The 14,568-nt window shown below is 45.6% G+C and overlaps 1 protein-coding gene across 1 annotated transcript; it reads right to left on the bottom strand.

The window, feature by feature from the left end:
* Positions 1 to 491: 491 nt before the first annotated feature.
* LOC131266451 (homeobox protein vnd-like) lies at positions 492 to 12,354 on the bottom strand. Its single transcript, XM_058268986.1, has 4 exons — positions 12,235 to 12,354; positions 11,190 to 11,551; positions 5,059 to 5,765; positions 492 to 1,375 (listed from the first exon to the last, which is right to left on the bottom strand). Exons 1-4 carry the CDS (start codon positions 12,352 to 12,354, stop codon positions 492 to 494), a joined length of 2,073 nt encoding a protein of 690 aa, XP_058124969.1.
* Positions 12,355 to 14,568: the final 2,214 nt, after the last annotated feature.

Raw genomic sequence — 14,568 nt, forward strand, 5'->3', positions numbered from 1 at the left:
GTTAGTGAGACGTTTTGTTTTTACATAAATTAACTATAACCATATTTTAATACTATAGACTTTGCCTCGATTGGCTACAAACTACCGTGGCTTCCATCAATGGCGTTCATTTTTTTCACTTTCTGCACTATTCAATCCTCCAAACTAACCACTGACTAATCTCTGAACAACTGTAGACATGTTGTTCTACCCACTACGAGCCTTTAACACGAATTTGAAGAACGTTTATGATAGGGCTTTTCCGTGTCTGTTGCACATTTTTTCTTTCTTTTATCTATCATTTTACATATCAGGAAGTTCGTTATATGTTTTTGCACAAAATCTGACACATACACACACTCCCTCGGTAGAATGGAATAGTTTGATGGAGTTCGAGATCGTTGCTTAGTGTCCCAAGCCGTGGGTGAAACCGTGACCGCATTTTCCGTTGAGATCTTTGTCCTCGGATTTTCCTCTATTTACAATGTACACACACTTGGGAGTGGGAGTCCTTACGACCACCATCGTCCGGCGGCCGCGGCCGCATGGTGAAGTAGGCTTGCGTGCTGGAACCCGGGCGGAAGCTGCAGGTGAGCGGCCGCCGGAACTGCCGATAGAAGGTCATGTGCCTGCTTTCCACCGCCGAGGCAAGGTTTTCCGTCGCGCACCAGCACCGGAACGGCGACCCGGCGTGGCGAGGGAAGGCCACCGCCACCGTGCCCCCCGCCATTGCCGCCGCCACCACCATGGTGGTGGTCCATGGCGCCCTTCTCGTGGGCGGCACGCTTCGTCTTGTAGCGATGGTTCTGGAACCAGATCTTAACCTGCGTCGGCGTGAGGCGAATCAACGAGGCCAGATGTTCCCGCTCCGGTGCGGACAGGTAGCGCTGCTGGCGGAACCGCCGTTCGAGCTCGTACGTCTGTGCCTTCGAGAAGAGGACACGCCGTTTGCGCTTCTTGTGCCCGATCGAGCCGTTTCCACCGGGATGACCTCGCTCCGACGGTAGCCCTCCGTCGTCGGTGTCGTCGATCATGTCGATCATCTCGTCATCGCAGCCCTCCTCGATGTCCACGTCGTCCGAGTTTTCCGTGTGCGTGTCGCCGTGCAGGTGGTGGTTGTGGTGATGGTGCGGATGGTGATGGTCGTCTCGCTCCGAGTCCTCCGACGGGCTGGGCGTTCGCATGCCGGAACCGGACCGGACCGAGGCGAGATGAGCGGACGAGGGTGTCGAGTGAAGGTCGCCAGCACCGGGTGTTCCGGCTGACGTGAGCGTCGGGAGTCCCGCACTTCCGATGTAGGACCGCTCCGAGTGCACCGGTGAGGTGCTATCAGCTGGGCTAACCTGCTGTGCGAACAACCGCTGGTGGGCTTGCTGGGCCGCTTGTTGATGGCATGCTGAAGAGATCGAGGAAGAAAGAGAGAGAGAGAACCGGAAACCGTCATTAGTTGGTGTTACATCCTTTTTGCAATAGGCCTTTACTGTATCTTATTAGCATTACTATGTCACCAATATTTCCTCTTTTTCAAAGCTGCCTATAACGACTACCCACACAACCTCTAAAACCCTTCGACGCACGTGGACATCACGCTGTGTCTGCAAGGTGTGCACCAGCAACACCAGTTCCAGCTGGGAACCTCCAGCTCCATGACCTCGATAAAGAGGGAAAATCAAAACGTTCCCGCTGTGGACAAAGTGGCGGAAGAGATTCTCGGGAAATAGATACCGGAAATGGAAATCTCGGCTCGCTTTGTTCCGGCGAGGCATAATTTATGATGATGGCACTCTTCCCCGTACCTTTGTGGTGATTCCAGTCGATTGTTCCTAGCTTCTAGCCCCTGTCAGAGGACCTATTAACCGAATCTCTTCCGAACAGTGCGGCAAACGGTACGGTCGGCGGCATGGGACGGCATCGGTTCCGGTTGAGTTGATAAATGACATTCGAGTTTATTATTAATGCACTGGCGGAAGCGGAATTCTTTGCTCCACCAATCCTCATCCGATCATTTTTATATGCCGCTTGTCCTCTAGGTGCCGTACCCTAACTCTTTTAGGGCATTAAGTTCGTAAAGGGGAAAACCAACTTCAACCCGCCACGAAGTGATCGTATCCGGAAACACTTTCTCATCGTTTCCTTTTTTTCTAACGCTCTGTCTCCCGCAAGGATTACTGGAGCCTTCTCATGCGGCAGGCCCAGCAAACAACGAGCGAGTATGCGCCCAGGACAGGTCGGGAAAGCCGAAAGGCAACGCTAATCGTCGTGCTGATGATGACGCTGGAAAAATGAGAAAAATCACGCCCCCTTTTCGAGCTCCGCCCGCTCGGCCAGATGCCGGAGCCCTTTGAGTGCCCCTTCGCATATCCTTTTTCGAATCAAGGGGCGCATTTATCCGCTCGAGGGCACTCAACTTTCAGGTTGGAAGTATTTTCGAGCAGTTTGGAGTGGCTTTATTCTACAGTGGGTCATGAAGCTATATTTTGAATAATTTTAAGGTGTGTTAAATCAATATAAAGTTGGAAATTAAACTTTAATGTTATTGAGGTATGATTTAATAAAAAAATACCATTTCACTGGATAAAATTAAAATTTCTGGTGATCAATAGGTTTTCTAGATAATTATAAATTAAATTTTAGAGAGCCAAATTTGGCGGAAGAGTTACCTAATGAGAAAGTTATCTATTAATTCCTCAATTTTTAAAGGTAAGTATTTTAGTAAACCCTACTTATTTTCATACAAGATTCTAACACCAAAACAAACGCTTTAAATCTTTTAACTCAATCATGAAGTATTCTTAAATCCCAAAGCGGGTTTCCCCTTCTCATAGAAGATCTCCATCTGGCTGCATTTATCAGAAATCTTTCAATCAAAATGGCCGTTCGTAACCTTTTCCATCGCATTGTGGATTTGGTGCAGCCCTTTTCCTGAGGACCTCTGCCTGAAGTGTTCAAACTCAACGATCAAAGCCCGACGCTGATCCTTAAATAAACAAGCTCTTCTAAAACTCGTTGCGTGCTCAACCGCGAGAAGAGAAGAAAAAAACACCCGTGCATGTGAGTGAGCACTAAATCAAACGAAATGGAAAGGAAAGATTAATAACAACAGGGCGTAAAATAAAGTGGAACTTTCCTAATGACAAAAACCAAGTTTTATCTCCATCGTATGTGCGAGGAAAAGGGAGGAAGATACGTTTAAAAAATTACAGTCAAATAGAAAAATTCGATCCACAGACTAGGGGAAGGACGGTAGAGTGTCATCAACAACAAGAAGAGAAATGTTATGTTAACACCGTGGCTTTAGTCGACAGATTTGTTTCGCTCAAGCCTTTTTCAAACTTCAAATACGGCCCTAAAAAAGCGGCAGCTGCCGGCAATCGACACAAAAAACCAAATCCAACCCAATCGAACGGCTTTGCATCCTATCCAGGGTCCAAAAGGATATTGCCACAGGGGAAATGGTCTTTAGTCCCCGCTCGCTCATATGCACGTGATTTCCAAAGGCCTTTGTCGTCTGAATGCAGTTTCCCTCCCAAAATGCAGCCATGATAGTACCAAGCCTTACCTAAAGTAGCAAATAATAGGCTGCCGAGGCTGCAACGATCACACCTCAATTTAACTGTCATTTTCCACACCGGCCCATAGAACACATTCCATGGGCAAACGAACGAAGGGTAGGCACGGCGGGAAAACACAGACGCTTTAATGGCTGCCAAGTTCACCAACGGTTCCCTATCGCGAACCGAACAATCCCCGACCGAGGTACCAGGGTGTTCGTCTCGCTTGACACAAGCAGTTCCGGTTCCGGATTGGACAAGCGGCATTACCCCCGGAAAGGTGCTTTTCTGGCCTACTTTTGTGTCGGACCCCTTTTCGTATGTCTTCTGCACCATCTGCATCCTTACTCTGCCTGCCTGCTTTGAGGTTATGTAACCAGGAACCCCTACCGAGGACTCCACCGAGTTCCTAGAGACTACATACATGCGTGAACGCGTGTCCAATCGGAGACCCTGGGCCGAGATTTCGTAACCTACACCCGAAAAAGGGCCTGTGAATCCTCCTATTGTTCCATTGACCGGTGATTGATTTCTAATTGGTATTCTGTGTCCACCAGAGGGCTTTCCACCGTTGCCGGAAGTTGTAAATCAAACAGCACCGGGTCTTCGTTGATGTAATCGACTGGCGGCGATCGATTGCGAATCGATTGTGACCGTGTAATGTCTGTGGCTAATAGTGCCCCAGGAAGGTGGTTTGTTTCGCCGTTTGGCTTGTGCTAAACTCATGTGGACGTTTTGTACAGAGCGGAACCACCCCGCAGCATGTCCAGCTGGTCAAGTTTGAAGTAAAAAAGCTTCAATAACGAACAATCGATCAATGGCGGCGATTCAGACTATTTGTTAAAAGTGATTGGCACAACATGGAAGTAAAGGAAAACAGTCCCCTACATTGGATTCCCTTTAGGAAAACCAGTAGTCCTTGTAGGGAAAGACTCAACACACAGTTGGAAGGATAAGGCGATTGATCTACTTCGAATTGAGTTTGGGTTTCAACCTTCCAACGGACAAAATCAAATCGATACAATTGCTGCGACAGGAATAGAAGCCCGTTTTCATGAGAAGTATAATATCAACACATCTAATGGTGTCGAACATCCCCTCAGGTGGAGTTCGTGATTAGATTTGGTGGGTTTGGTGCTTAGGATTTACCCTTAATCTTTGTGTTTGCTTGTCGGGTGTGCTGATCTGATTTGCTACAACACGAAGCACATAAATACTCATGTACATAACAAACGGGGATTGGTGCTAGTAAGGTTGCCAGAAGGTACCGGATCAGTATCAACCCTACAACTCTGCTACCGAGTAGCGTCAAAATGGGGTGTTTGTGCCCTATATTTGCAGCTGGTTATGATGATTTACCATCTCAATGAATAATAATTAACATTTGGGTGTGAAGTACACTCTCCAGAAGTTCAAGAATTGGTCCTGAACCAAATTCCCCAACAATAGGTACCCCGAAAATACTGGTGAGATAACTACTATGGTCTATCTAAAAAAAGAGCTATCAAATATTTGGAACTTAACTCACCATTAAGTGTATTGCAGCTATCGTACGGCCAGGCTCTCCCAGTGGCTCCGAACAAAACATGTGGATGGTGCGAGTTCGGTGGTGTTGTCGCCGTCAGCGGGTGATGCGCATGGTGCAACTGCCCGGGATGATGGTGGAGGTGATTATGATGTGAATGGTGATGGTGCGTCAGATGAGACACAGGATGTAGTGCCGGGTAACCGAAGCGTGCGTGTAAATCCTCCGCCAGCGTTGACGCCCTCATAGGATGGGGTGTCGGTTTGCTACCCTCATCGCCACTAGTTGCCGATGGGCTGGTACGATCGTCTTGACCTCGCCCCCGGGAACTCCCCAGCCGCCCACCAACCGGGCGGCTTTCAGACCTACTATCGTCGTCACTATTTCCCGCACTTCCATGCAGATCCGCATCCGGATTACTGCTGGTGTCCTCCTGTGACAGCGTTGTGCCGCTCCTCCGCCGCAGCGACCCATCGGGGCAGCCATTTTCGGTGGCTCCGGAATCGTCCTCATCGTCTCCGTCCTCCTCGTCGCCGTCGTGCTCTCGGGACCTGTGCACGGCCGGGTCATCGAGTGAGGTGGAGTTCTTTCGCTTCTTGCTCTGTTGCTGCTTTTTGTCGTTGTCCAACTCGAGCAGGTTGCAAATCCGGAAACCGGCACCGGTGCTAGCGGTTCGTTGGGACTGGGGCAGTTTCATACTGTCAAGAAATCTACATTGAAGAGACATTCGAATTGTTCAGTTAGAAATCAATTAGAATTCATTTACAATAAACCTAACGCTCCATAAAATCAGTTTTAACAATAAAATCAATATGCATTCGAGGTTCATCGCATCCAATCATGGTGAAAGGATTAATCTTCACACATGACATCTAATCCACGGAAAGTCCTTTTCAACGTTCGATTTTTTCCATCTTTTCGATTACGATTACTGTCAATCATGCCAGCCTTTCCACCTTTACACTCTCTAAACTCTTCATTTCGGTTGTGGGTGTGTCTGCCCCCGAAGATTGCTCCACAGTCCAACGCAAGGGAATCAGAAGGTTTCCCTGATTCAGTTCGATTTCTTTTTCCCTCCGCTTAGGGCCCAATTTAATCAGCTGCCCTTCTGTCCCGACGCAAAGAAGAGGAATTAATGTCCCTTTGTCGTCAGAAATGTAATAATAAAATCTTCACCTCGTCCACCTCCGGAGCCGGAAAGAAATCGCTCGAAAACGAATTAAGATTTATCAAACTCGATGTCGATCGCGTTGTCATGGACGCGCGCATTTGTGTGTTTTATCCTTTCTTCCGTCGATCGGGGTTCAATTTTTTGAGGTTACATCAACATAGCCCGACAACATAATCTCTAACCCAATCCCTGCCTGCCGACGGGCTGTGTTTGCTTCACCACCAGGCGTCTCCTTTGACTGAACATTCTCCTACAGTATTTTGTAATCGACCCATAAATGACCCACAAGAAAAAGGCGTCGAGGAAAAACAGCCGCGTTTCAATAAACTCACGCACCGAAGAGCTAACCAACCAACCTCGGATGGATAAAAGAATGATTACCAGAAGAAAGATGGTAGCACGGGAAAGAATAGGCACACAAAAGGTACGACGGGAGAAAGAACGGCCACATTGTTGTCTTTTGATCCGGCGGAATTAGTCCGTAAAAAAACCAGTGGAGAAAAAGCGTCGGCCTTGCTTTGGTGGGCGTAGGTCTTGTAGCATTTTCACTCTCGCCTTCGGTTTCCTGCTTTTTTTTCCTCCGCCTTTCTTTCTTTACAACACCTCATCTCCGGTAGCTTGATTGGATTTTAATTTAAGCTTTGTGATGGATGACAATGGACGCCATGACAGCTTCGGTCGGGTGACAGAAAAAAGAGAGGTTATGTTCGTTCGTACCATGCTGGGGCGATTTTAATTTGGTTTTCTCAAATTGTCTGATGGGTGATTATGGGTTGTAAATGATATTGAAAATTATGAAGAATTATTATGACTAGTTCAACCTTAAATAAAGAGTTTGTTTTTTTCACATCCGCCATTTTGTTCGGCAAAGAAGCGTTTTAAACGTGAAAAGTAAACAAAATGAACACGGAAAATTTGTGAGTTTCATTTGATTTAAGTTTAAAAACATAGAATGTGCTTTGTCCTTAACCCACAATGATAACTAATTATTACCTTCCTGTTAAGTACCTCTTGAGTAGGAGTCCTTATATGTCGGAAAATCCCGCGTAGTTCCACCAAAGGCGCAATGCACTAAGGGAAATAAATCATCAATATGCAAATCGAATCGCAGAGACTTGTTCGCCCCCTAAAGTGGGCCAGTTGTAAAATCGGCTGAGTGGTTCGATTGTTTACCCAGTGCTGCCTCCTTGCCCGTACGAGTTTTATTTACACAAAACCTTATTACGATCGTACTCACTCCCGGAGAAGGACAAGGAGTTAGGACCTCTCTCAAGAGGTCACCGGACCGATCGGTATGGCTTAGGCTTTTGGCAAGTATTGGTTTTTCTGAAATCTTAAGAAAGCCACCACGTCGATCTCCGCCCACCGGTCTCCGGGCCGCTTCTCCTTGCACCGTCCCCCGTTTTGCCTGTGGGTTTCGATTCTACCCGCGGGACACTTCTGCGCCGCCGTCCGTCGAGTGCCTCTCGTCGTCCATTCAACCTGACCGACATCTTACCGGCCAAACGCTAGGGCAAGAAAGAGGACGGTTGGTTTTACGACCACGGTGTAGGCCCCCGTATATGGGTTTTGTGTTTTTCTGGGAAATTCCGCCATTTCCGGAGTTCCCCCGAAGAGGTAGCGCCCCGGACGACGTGTTTCCCGTGTTCGCCCAACATCCCGGGCATTTTAAGTTCAGGTCATTCCACTGCATCGCTTCAAACTCATACGAAAGAGATGCTTCTGCGCATTCGCTTCGAGCTCTCGGGAAGGCTTCATAAACTGTGTTGCCCTGGAGCCGGCTGTGGCCTCCAAGGATCTCCTTCTCAGAGCGAAAACAAAATTATGTAAATTTTTCCAACGAAGGTGACCGGAGTTTCCAAGGACTTGCAGTGGACCTGCCGTGCACTGCAGACTTCTAAACAATTCGAAAAACCTCTTCTAGCCCGTTCTTGACGAGAACGTGATCCTCAACAATGGCCCATCGTAACGACGGTGGAAAGTGTCGGAATTTCCGATAGTAAACTGGTGATCCTAGATACATGTTTCCCTCCCGAGTGCAATGATCCTCTTCTCGCGCACGCAGGCGAGGTGTTTCCCTTTTCCACAGGCTTCACCCGTCGCTGCTAGTAGGTGCGTTTCATCCGATCGGTTCCTGACTCCTAATTTGCATTTATAACGATTATGGAGGCTGCTTCGGCATAAATTATCCTCCCTCACTTGTTCGAGAGGCAAGCTAGGTGAAAATTTGTTGTTTCTTTAAGTTTTTTTTCAAGTTACCGCCTACAGACGTTGCACTATCAACAGGTGGCAGGGTATCTAAAGTGACCAAGATCGAGCAGGATCGTTCGATTTAAATATCAATTGCCAAACGGTAAAGTGCGGGCCGACTCTCGACAGACAGGATCTGGGAAAGTCCAGAATTTCCTATGCACCTTTATTTCGCTTTTTTCCCTGCTCCTGCACATCATGACCTTTTTTGAAAGAAGACTACCATGGCTTTCCAACTCTGGCCTCGGAACTGGCAAACAAAAAGAACTGGCCCTGGGATAAATGTTTGCTAAGCGTTGCTAAAACAACAGTATCAAAACGGCTAAGGAGCAAAATATTATTATTTCAATCGGTACTGATCTCATAACCTTCCAAACCCGGCTAGAAGATCCTCGGTCCGCTTCATCCGAAGCCATTTCGTTCGGTTCGTAGTTAGAAACAAAAAAAAAACACATAACTTTGTCTATTTATAATGCGGAGAAACTGAGAAGGTCGTCGATACACCGTGAATCCCGGAATGGTATTAGAAGGTCCCAAATGGTTCCGAAGGACGAGAAAAAGTGTCAAAAATCATTTCGCATAAAATGGACAAGCGTGAAAAATCACCCCCGAAAGCTGATTATGCTAATTTTCACAACAGAACTTCCACCTCCACAATGAACGGTGGAAGACGACCGACGGATCAGGACACTACGGGATGGAGGAAATGGATCTTGTACAGGTGATATGTTGGTTTAACACGAGTAAGGATGCGGTGTTTTGCGAAAATATCTACGTATAATTTTGCATTAATTTATTATTTTTCTAAAATCTGGCACTTGGAAAAATCGAGTGAAAAAATCATATTCAAGTAACCAATTGTGTAAAGTTTATAAAGCTTTGAAAAATTCAATTCAAATTCTCATCACCACATTTGGAATATGAACACTCGATGCAAAGAAGTTAAGCTGAATTTATTGCTATCATTTCCTGTGTTCTTTTGAGCATAGCTTTTCTAAGTGATCCAATTGCAGCTGGTAAGAATGACTAAAAAACAGAATAATACTTGCAACAAACTGTTAGCTAAAAAAAAAGTCAACTGCCAATTGCTGGTGATTCATTCTGTATCATGCTTGCATCAATTGACGGCCTCCCGCTGGGTGGAAAATCCGGCTAAACGAAACGGCACTCACTCAGCAGAGTCAAAAACTCCAGCAAAAGAATGGAGAACGAACGGAAAGAGCAGTAGCTGGAAACCGGATGCACGGACACGGGGATACGAATTGATTCCATCCGTTCGGTAGTCGGCTTCGATCGTAATCGACGGATGCAGTAAATAATGAGATTAAACTATCCCCCACCGAACGAGTCGGAAAAATAACCAAGGAAACCGATGTGCCTGTGTGTGTGAGTGCGTGTGTCTGTTCTAAGGACACACCGTTGGTTATGAGCACATGATCCCATTCGCTACCGGTTGCATCGGGTGCATTTGGTGAAGTATTTTTCCAGACATCGATACCCTCAAACGGAGTCCACACCAAAGCCGGAAGGATGCCTTCGGTAATGCCCATTAACAATATTTATGACACTTCCGGACCACGTTTCACGCACGTCACAGTGGTCACCGAAGGGACCGGCACCATTCAAGGTGGAGATGGCAAAGGATTTATTGCATTTTAATTGGATCTTTTTGATACAAACACAAAACAGTGAAACGTGCGCCATAAAAGAGCAGATCAAGGTGGGATTAATTTCGACAAATAAAAATCCTTTGGTCAGTTGTAAGGTGATGATGGCACAAAGGAGACAAAAATTGAACATTTATTCTCGTTACTTAGATACAAATCGAGTTAACTTGAAGAAGAGTTTCATAACAATGGTAAATTTGAAATTTTGTGACCATAGTTGATAGAAAATTCGTTTTAAATTTTATTTTCCTCTTATTTTGCATTTTTTTGTAGATCAGTAGCTTAACAAATTTACCACTACTTAAAACTGTTATCCCAATTTACTACCTATAGTGATGGAATATTTGCTTTACATGTTAATTTTATTCTTATTTTGCTTTTTTTGTGGATCAATATGTGTAACTAATGTCCTTTTAATTTGTCTAATGTACACGCTCATTTACTGATAAACTTGCTATTAGTTTTGGTTATGTATAAATTCATATTGATACTTGCCGAATTATTGAAAAAATTATCAATTGGTTCAATAAAATTGATACTCAACCCGTATGGTTTAGGTTTAGGTAGGTAATTGCATGTAAACAATGTATTTCATATCATTAAAAAATGGTCTGAGAACCAATGTTAAATTAAGCGTATAGATCAGTTAGAATATTTGTCTTTTTACAATCAACAAGACTCTTGAAATTATATACAAACGTTATGATTTGTTGGAAAGGACAACATGAAGAAAAACATTAAAATCAACATGTTTAAGGAGCATTTGGAATTGAAGCTAGCTTTGAGAAAAACATGCTCTTTTCTGGTTACACACTTACTCACGTATGGAAATATTGCATAGCAAATAAATATAAAATTAGAGTTTGAATCAAAAATTAATTTAATCAGATAAGCTAGGTACAATAATTGATGCTTTATTATTATTTGCTTGATATAAATCATAACGCTCATGACATGATAATTAGCAGTTGCATGATCTTACTACAACTGCAATGTTGATGTGTATAATATGATATGTAAGGTTTGCAACGGATTTCTAAACTTACCCTGGCAGAGATCGAAGGGCGGGATAGAACGCGGCCGGAAGCAGGGCCGTGTTCCAGGGTGGAAAAAGTAGCGGCGACCAGGCAAGGACCGGTGTTGCGGTCGGTGTTGCGGCGGTGGTCGTCGGACCCGTCGCTGTCTGGACCGTGTGTCCGGCCATGATCGTCGGTGCTTCCGGCAGAACGGTTTGACCCGGGCTAGAATCCGGTTCACTGGGACTTCTTGGTGGGGGTACGGTGCTGTTGGGCCCGTTCGTTGGCGAGGCCACGTCCACGGTGGACGGAGACGACCGGCTGGAGCGGCCCGCAGCACTGGCGGCGCTCGCAGCGGGTTCGTTCTTTTCGGTGGCCACTTTGGCAGGAAACTGTTCAACCGTGGCACCAAAAACAAAAATACTTTATCAAGCGTAAAGCACTTTTCTGTGTTGTTCTTTTAATCCTTTTTGATCACAGCTTTCTCTTGATCACTTTAGGTAAAGGGTTTTCTAGAAACACACGCCACTCAATAGTTTTGATATGTTTGCTTGGTTTTTCATCAAATTATTAGTCACCACTTGCACTTCAGGATCATCACTTCTCGTTAAACAATGCTCTTGCGACATAAAGCAACACACCCGATGTTTCACAATTGCATTCCAGCTCGAATGGATCGAAACCTTAAAGTGTCCAATCGAAGGGGGAAACCTACGCCCAGAAGACTTTCTTCGGTCACACAAAAAAAAACACCCAACAATCTTAACTTTCCGCGCGCAGCGTCATCGACGTCCGTCTCGGGCTGCTGATGGCCAGTGCTTGACTGTAACTAAATTATGTTTTCACTTGAGAGGTAAGTGGGCACTCGTCGTCGTTCGACGGCACTCGACGGCCCCGTAGGCCATGCCGACCGCGTTTCGAGCACCGGACGGACACGGTCTCGGCATCCTCACCACCACCACCACCACCACTCGGTGAACTGACTCGCTTTCTCTTTTTCCCAGCCCTAGCAGGAAGGGCCTGGGTCCTGAATTTTCCAGTGCGTTCGTCACAAAGAAGGGCGCGTTCGGGGGACCGTGGCCTTCTCCATGCCCACGACTGAAGGGTCCTCCTTCTCGAGCATCAAGCTCTTGTTTGCGTGTGTTTGTGCCCTAAGCCCTCGTTCCTGTATCCGCCAGGCGGCCTCTGATGACATATATATGTGCGTATATGTGCTTAACTGCAAGCGAAGCGAGAGCATCCGTTTTTCAAGAACACAATAAGGACACGGGAAGGTAAAACAAGTAAGTCAGAGAGAGAATGGGAAAGAACGGCAAGGATATGCGAGAGAGAGAGTGAGTGAGCGAGAGATTTTCCATGAGAGGCACTCATCGCCCTTCGAGAGCTCATCGACAGGATAAACAGAACGGACTCGAAAAAGGGAAAAACAAGGGAACACCAATCGAAAAGCCGGGCGAACCCTCTCCAGATTTACAAGGATAACGAAGACCATGGCGAAACGGTAAAATAGAGAGAGAGAGAGAGCACGCGAGCGTGAAGGCGAAAGACGTATCCGAGTGCTCGAATCGAGCAGTTGCTTGGAAGCTGCGTAAAGTGGGCGTGCTCAACCATCGATGTACACCGTGTTCGGTGCGAAAGAACGAGAGACAAAGAGCCTCGTGTTTGTTCGACGCACGCGACCCGCCGGCTGGAAAACCTCTTTTCACTTTTCTCTTCCGGCAGCCGGTTGTTTTGTTTTTTATTCCTTCCAGTGGCCCTCGAGCGTTGGAGCCCTCTTGGAAAAAGAAGGACCGAAGCGTGCGAACACTTAAGTGCTAGAACAAGGCAGCAATGGCAGCCACTTTCCGTCACCACTTTTCTTTTTGTTACCTCTTCCACGGCGTGTTCCGTTTTCCACGCGCATGACCTACTCGAGTGAAAAGTACGTGAAATTGGTTTTTTCCTTCGGTCGGAGCTGGGGACCTGCTGTTGAAATGAAAATGCTCCACCGGAAACACACCCCATTCGCTCCGCACGCCATCGACAAACTTGCCCGGGGAAGAGGTGGACGTTAAAATTGTAACACAATGTATCCACGTCGAGCATTATCCTTTTGACTTGTGCAGGCGGTCGGAGCTTGGAAAAACCCGTCACCCGTCCCCAAGGTTGGAGCTCGCCGAAGTCCTCTAGCACGCTGAGCATGCTATAATAATATTACACACGGCCACGCCGTACGCTCGACAAGGGCCGCTCCTCGGTGCACAATCCCTGCAAAATCACTATGGCTGAAACTCAATTAAGCGCTTATAGGGTAGCTGGAGATCGGGTGGATATTACCAACCGACAGTGACGTTGGAAAAATGTGCTCCAGATCCTTTTTTTGATTTTCATTCCATTAGATCGATGGGAGAAATGAAAGCACATACAAGACGCAGCCTGGAACGAATGGCCTGTTGTTTATCGCATGTTATTGCACTACAGTCGGAGGTGGATAAAGTGGACGCTGATACTACAGATTTTGTAGGTATTTCAGAGCTTGACAAAGGACAGAAAATTTTCCTTTCTCAGATTTCTTTACCATATATTTTATATAGTTTTTTGACGTTCACCACTTCACTGTTCAGATAAGGATTCGCTTTTAGGACAAACTCGCTTATTGTGACCAGCTTTAAATCAATTGATGTAATAACAATAAGAAGGAGAACATGAAAATAGTTTTGAAAGGTTGGAATACATATAAATATCCTACAATCCGAAGTTTCAATACTGTATTTTTACTGAATTTTTGAAATCATATTATTAAATAAATATTAAATAAAGATTATCAATATAGTTTGTGTTTGTTTTCCTATCAAATTTTGCCCGGTACCTGAACAATGGCTTTATTTTACACAATATTTATACAATTTTTGTTATATAATTTTTGTAATTAAAAACATTGTGATTCTTTTCCAATAAAACGACTTTCTGAAACAAAATGTGTTACATTTCGCATGTAAATTTAACATTAATGGTCGCACAAGAGGTCCAAACTCCATGTTCTTGCATGCTACTTCATTAAGGCTGAACTTTACTTTGTTGATTTTAGATTGTTGTTGTCATATCTATTGATTCGCCCAACAGTTTCATTTTTTCTTCAAGTGAGGAAAATTTATTACGTTTACTTTTCCCCACACTTTGTCGCCATGAGGTCCGAATGACGATGGCTATTCATTTGTTCACAAACTAGCAATTTTCATCCGATAACATCTACGACTTTAAGTGCCACAAACACGGGTAAACGCGATACGGACGTACGCCCGCTGGGAGGTTGAAATTGACTTGGGGAAAAGTTAATGAGAAATGGTGCGGATAAAAAAGAAGCAAAGGAATATTTAATCCAAAAACCGCGCACAATAACGACGGCAATGATGTCCTTTACGAGGACAAC

Source organism: Anopheles coustani, chromosome 3 (assembly GCF_943734705.1).
Source record: "Anopheles coustani chromosome 3, idAnoCousDA_361_x.2, whole genome shotgun sequence".
Lineage (NCBI taxonomy): Eukaryota > Metazoa > Arthropoda > Insecta > Diptera > Culicidae > Anopheles > Anopheles coustani.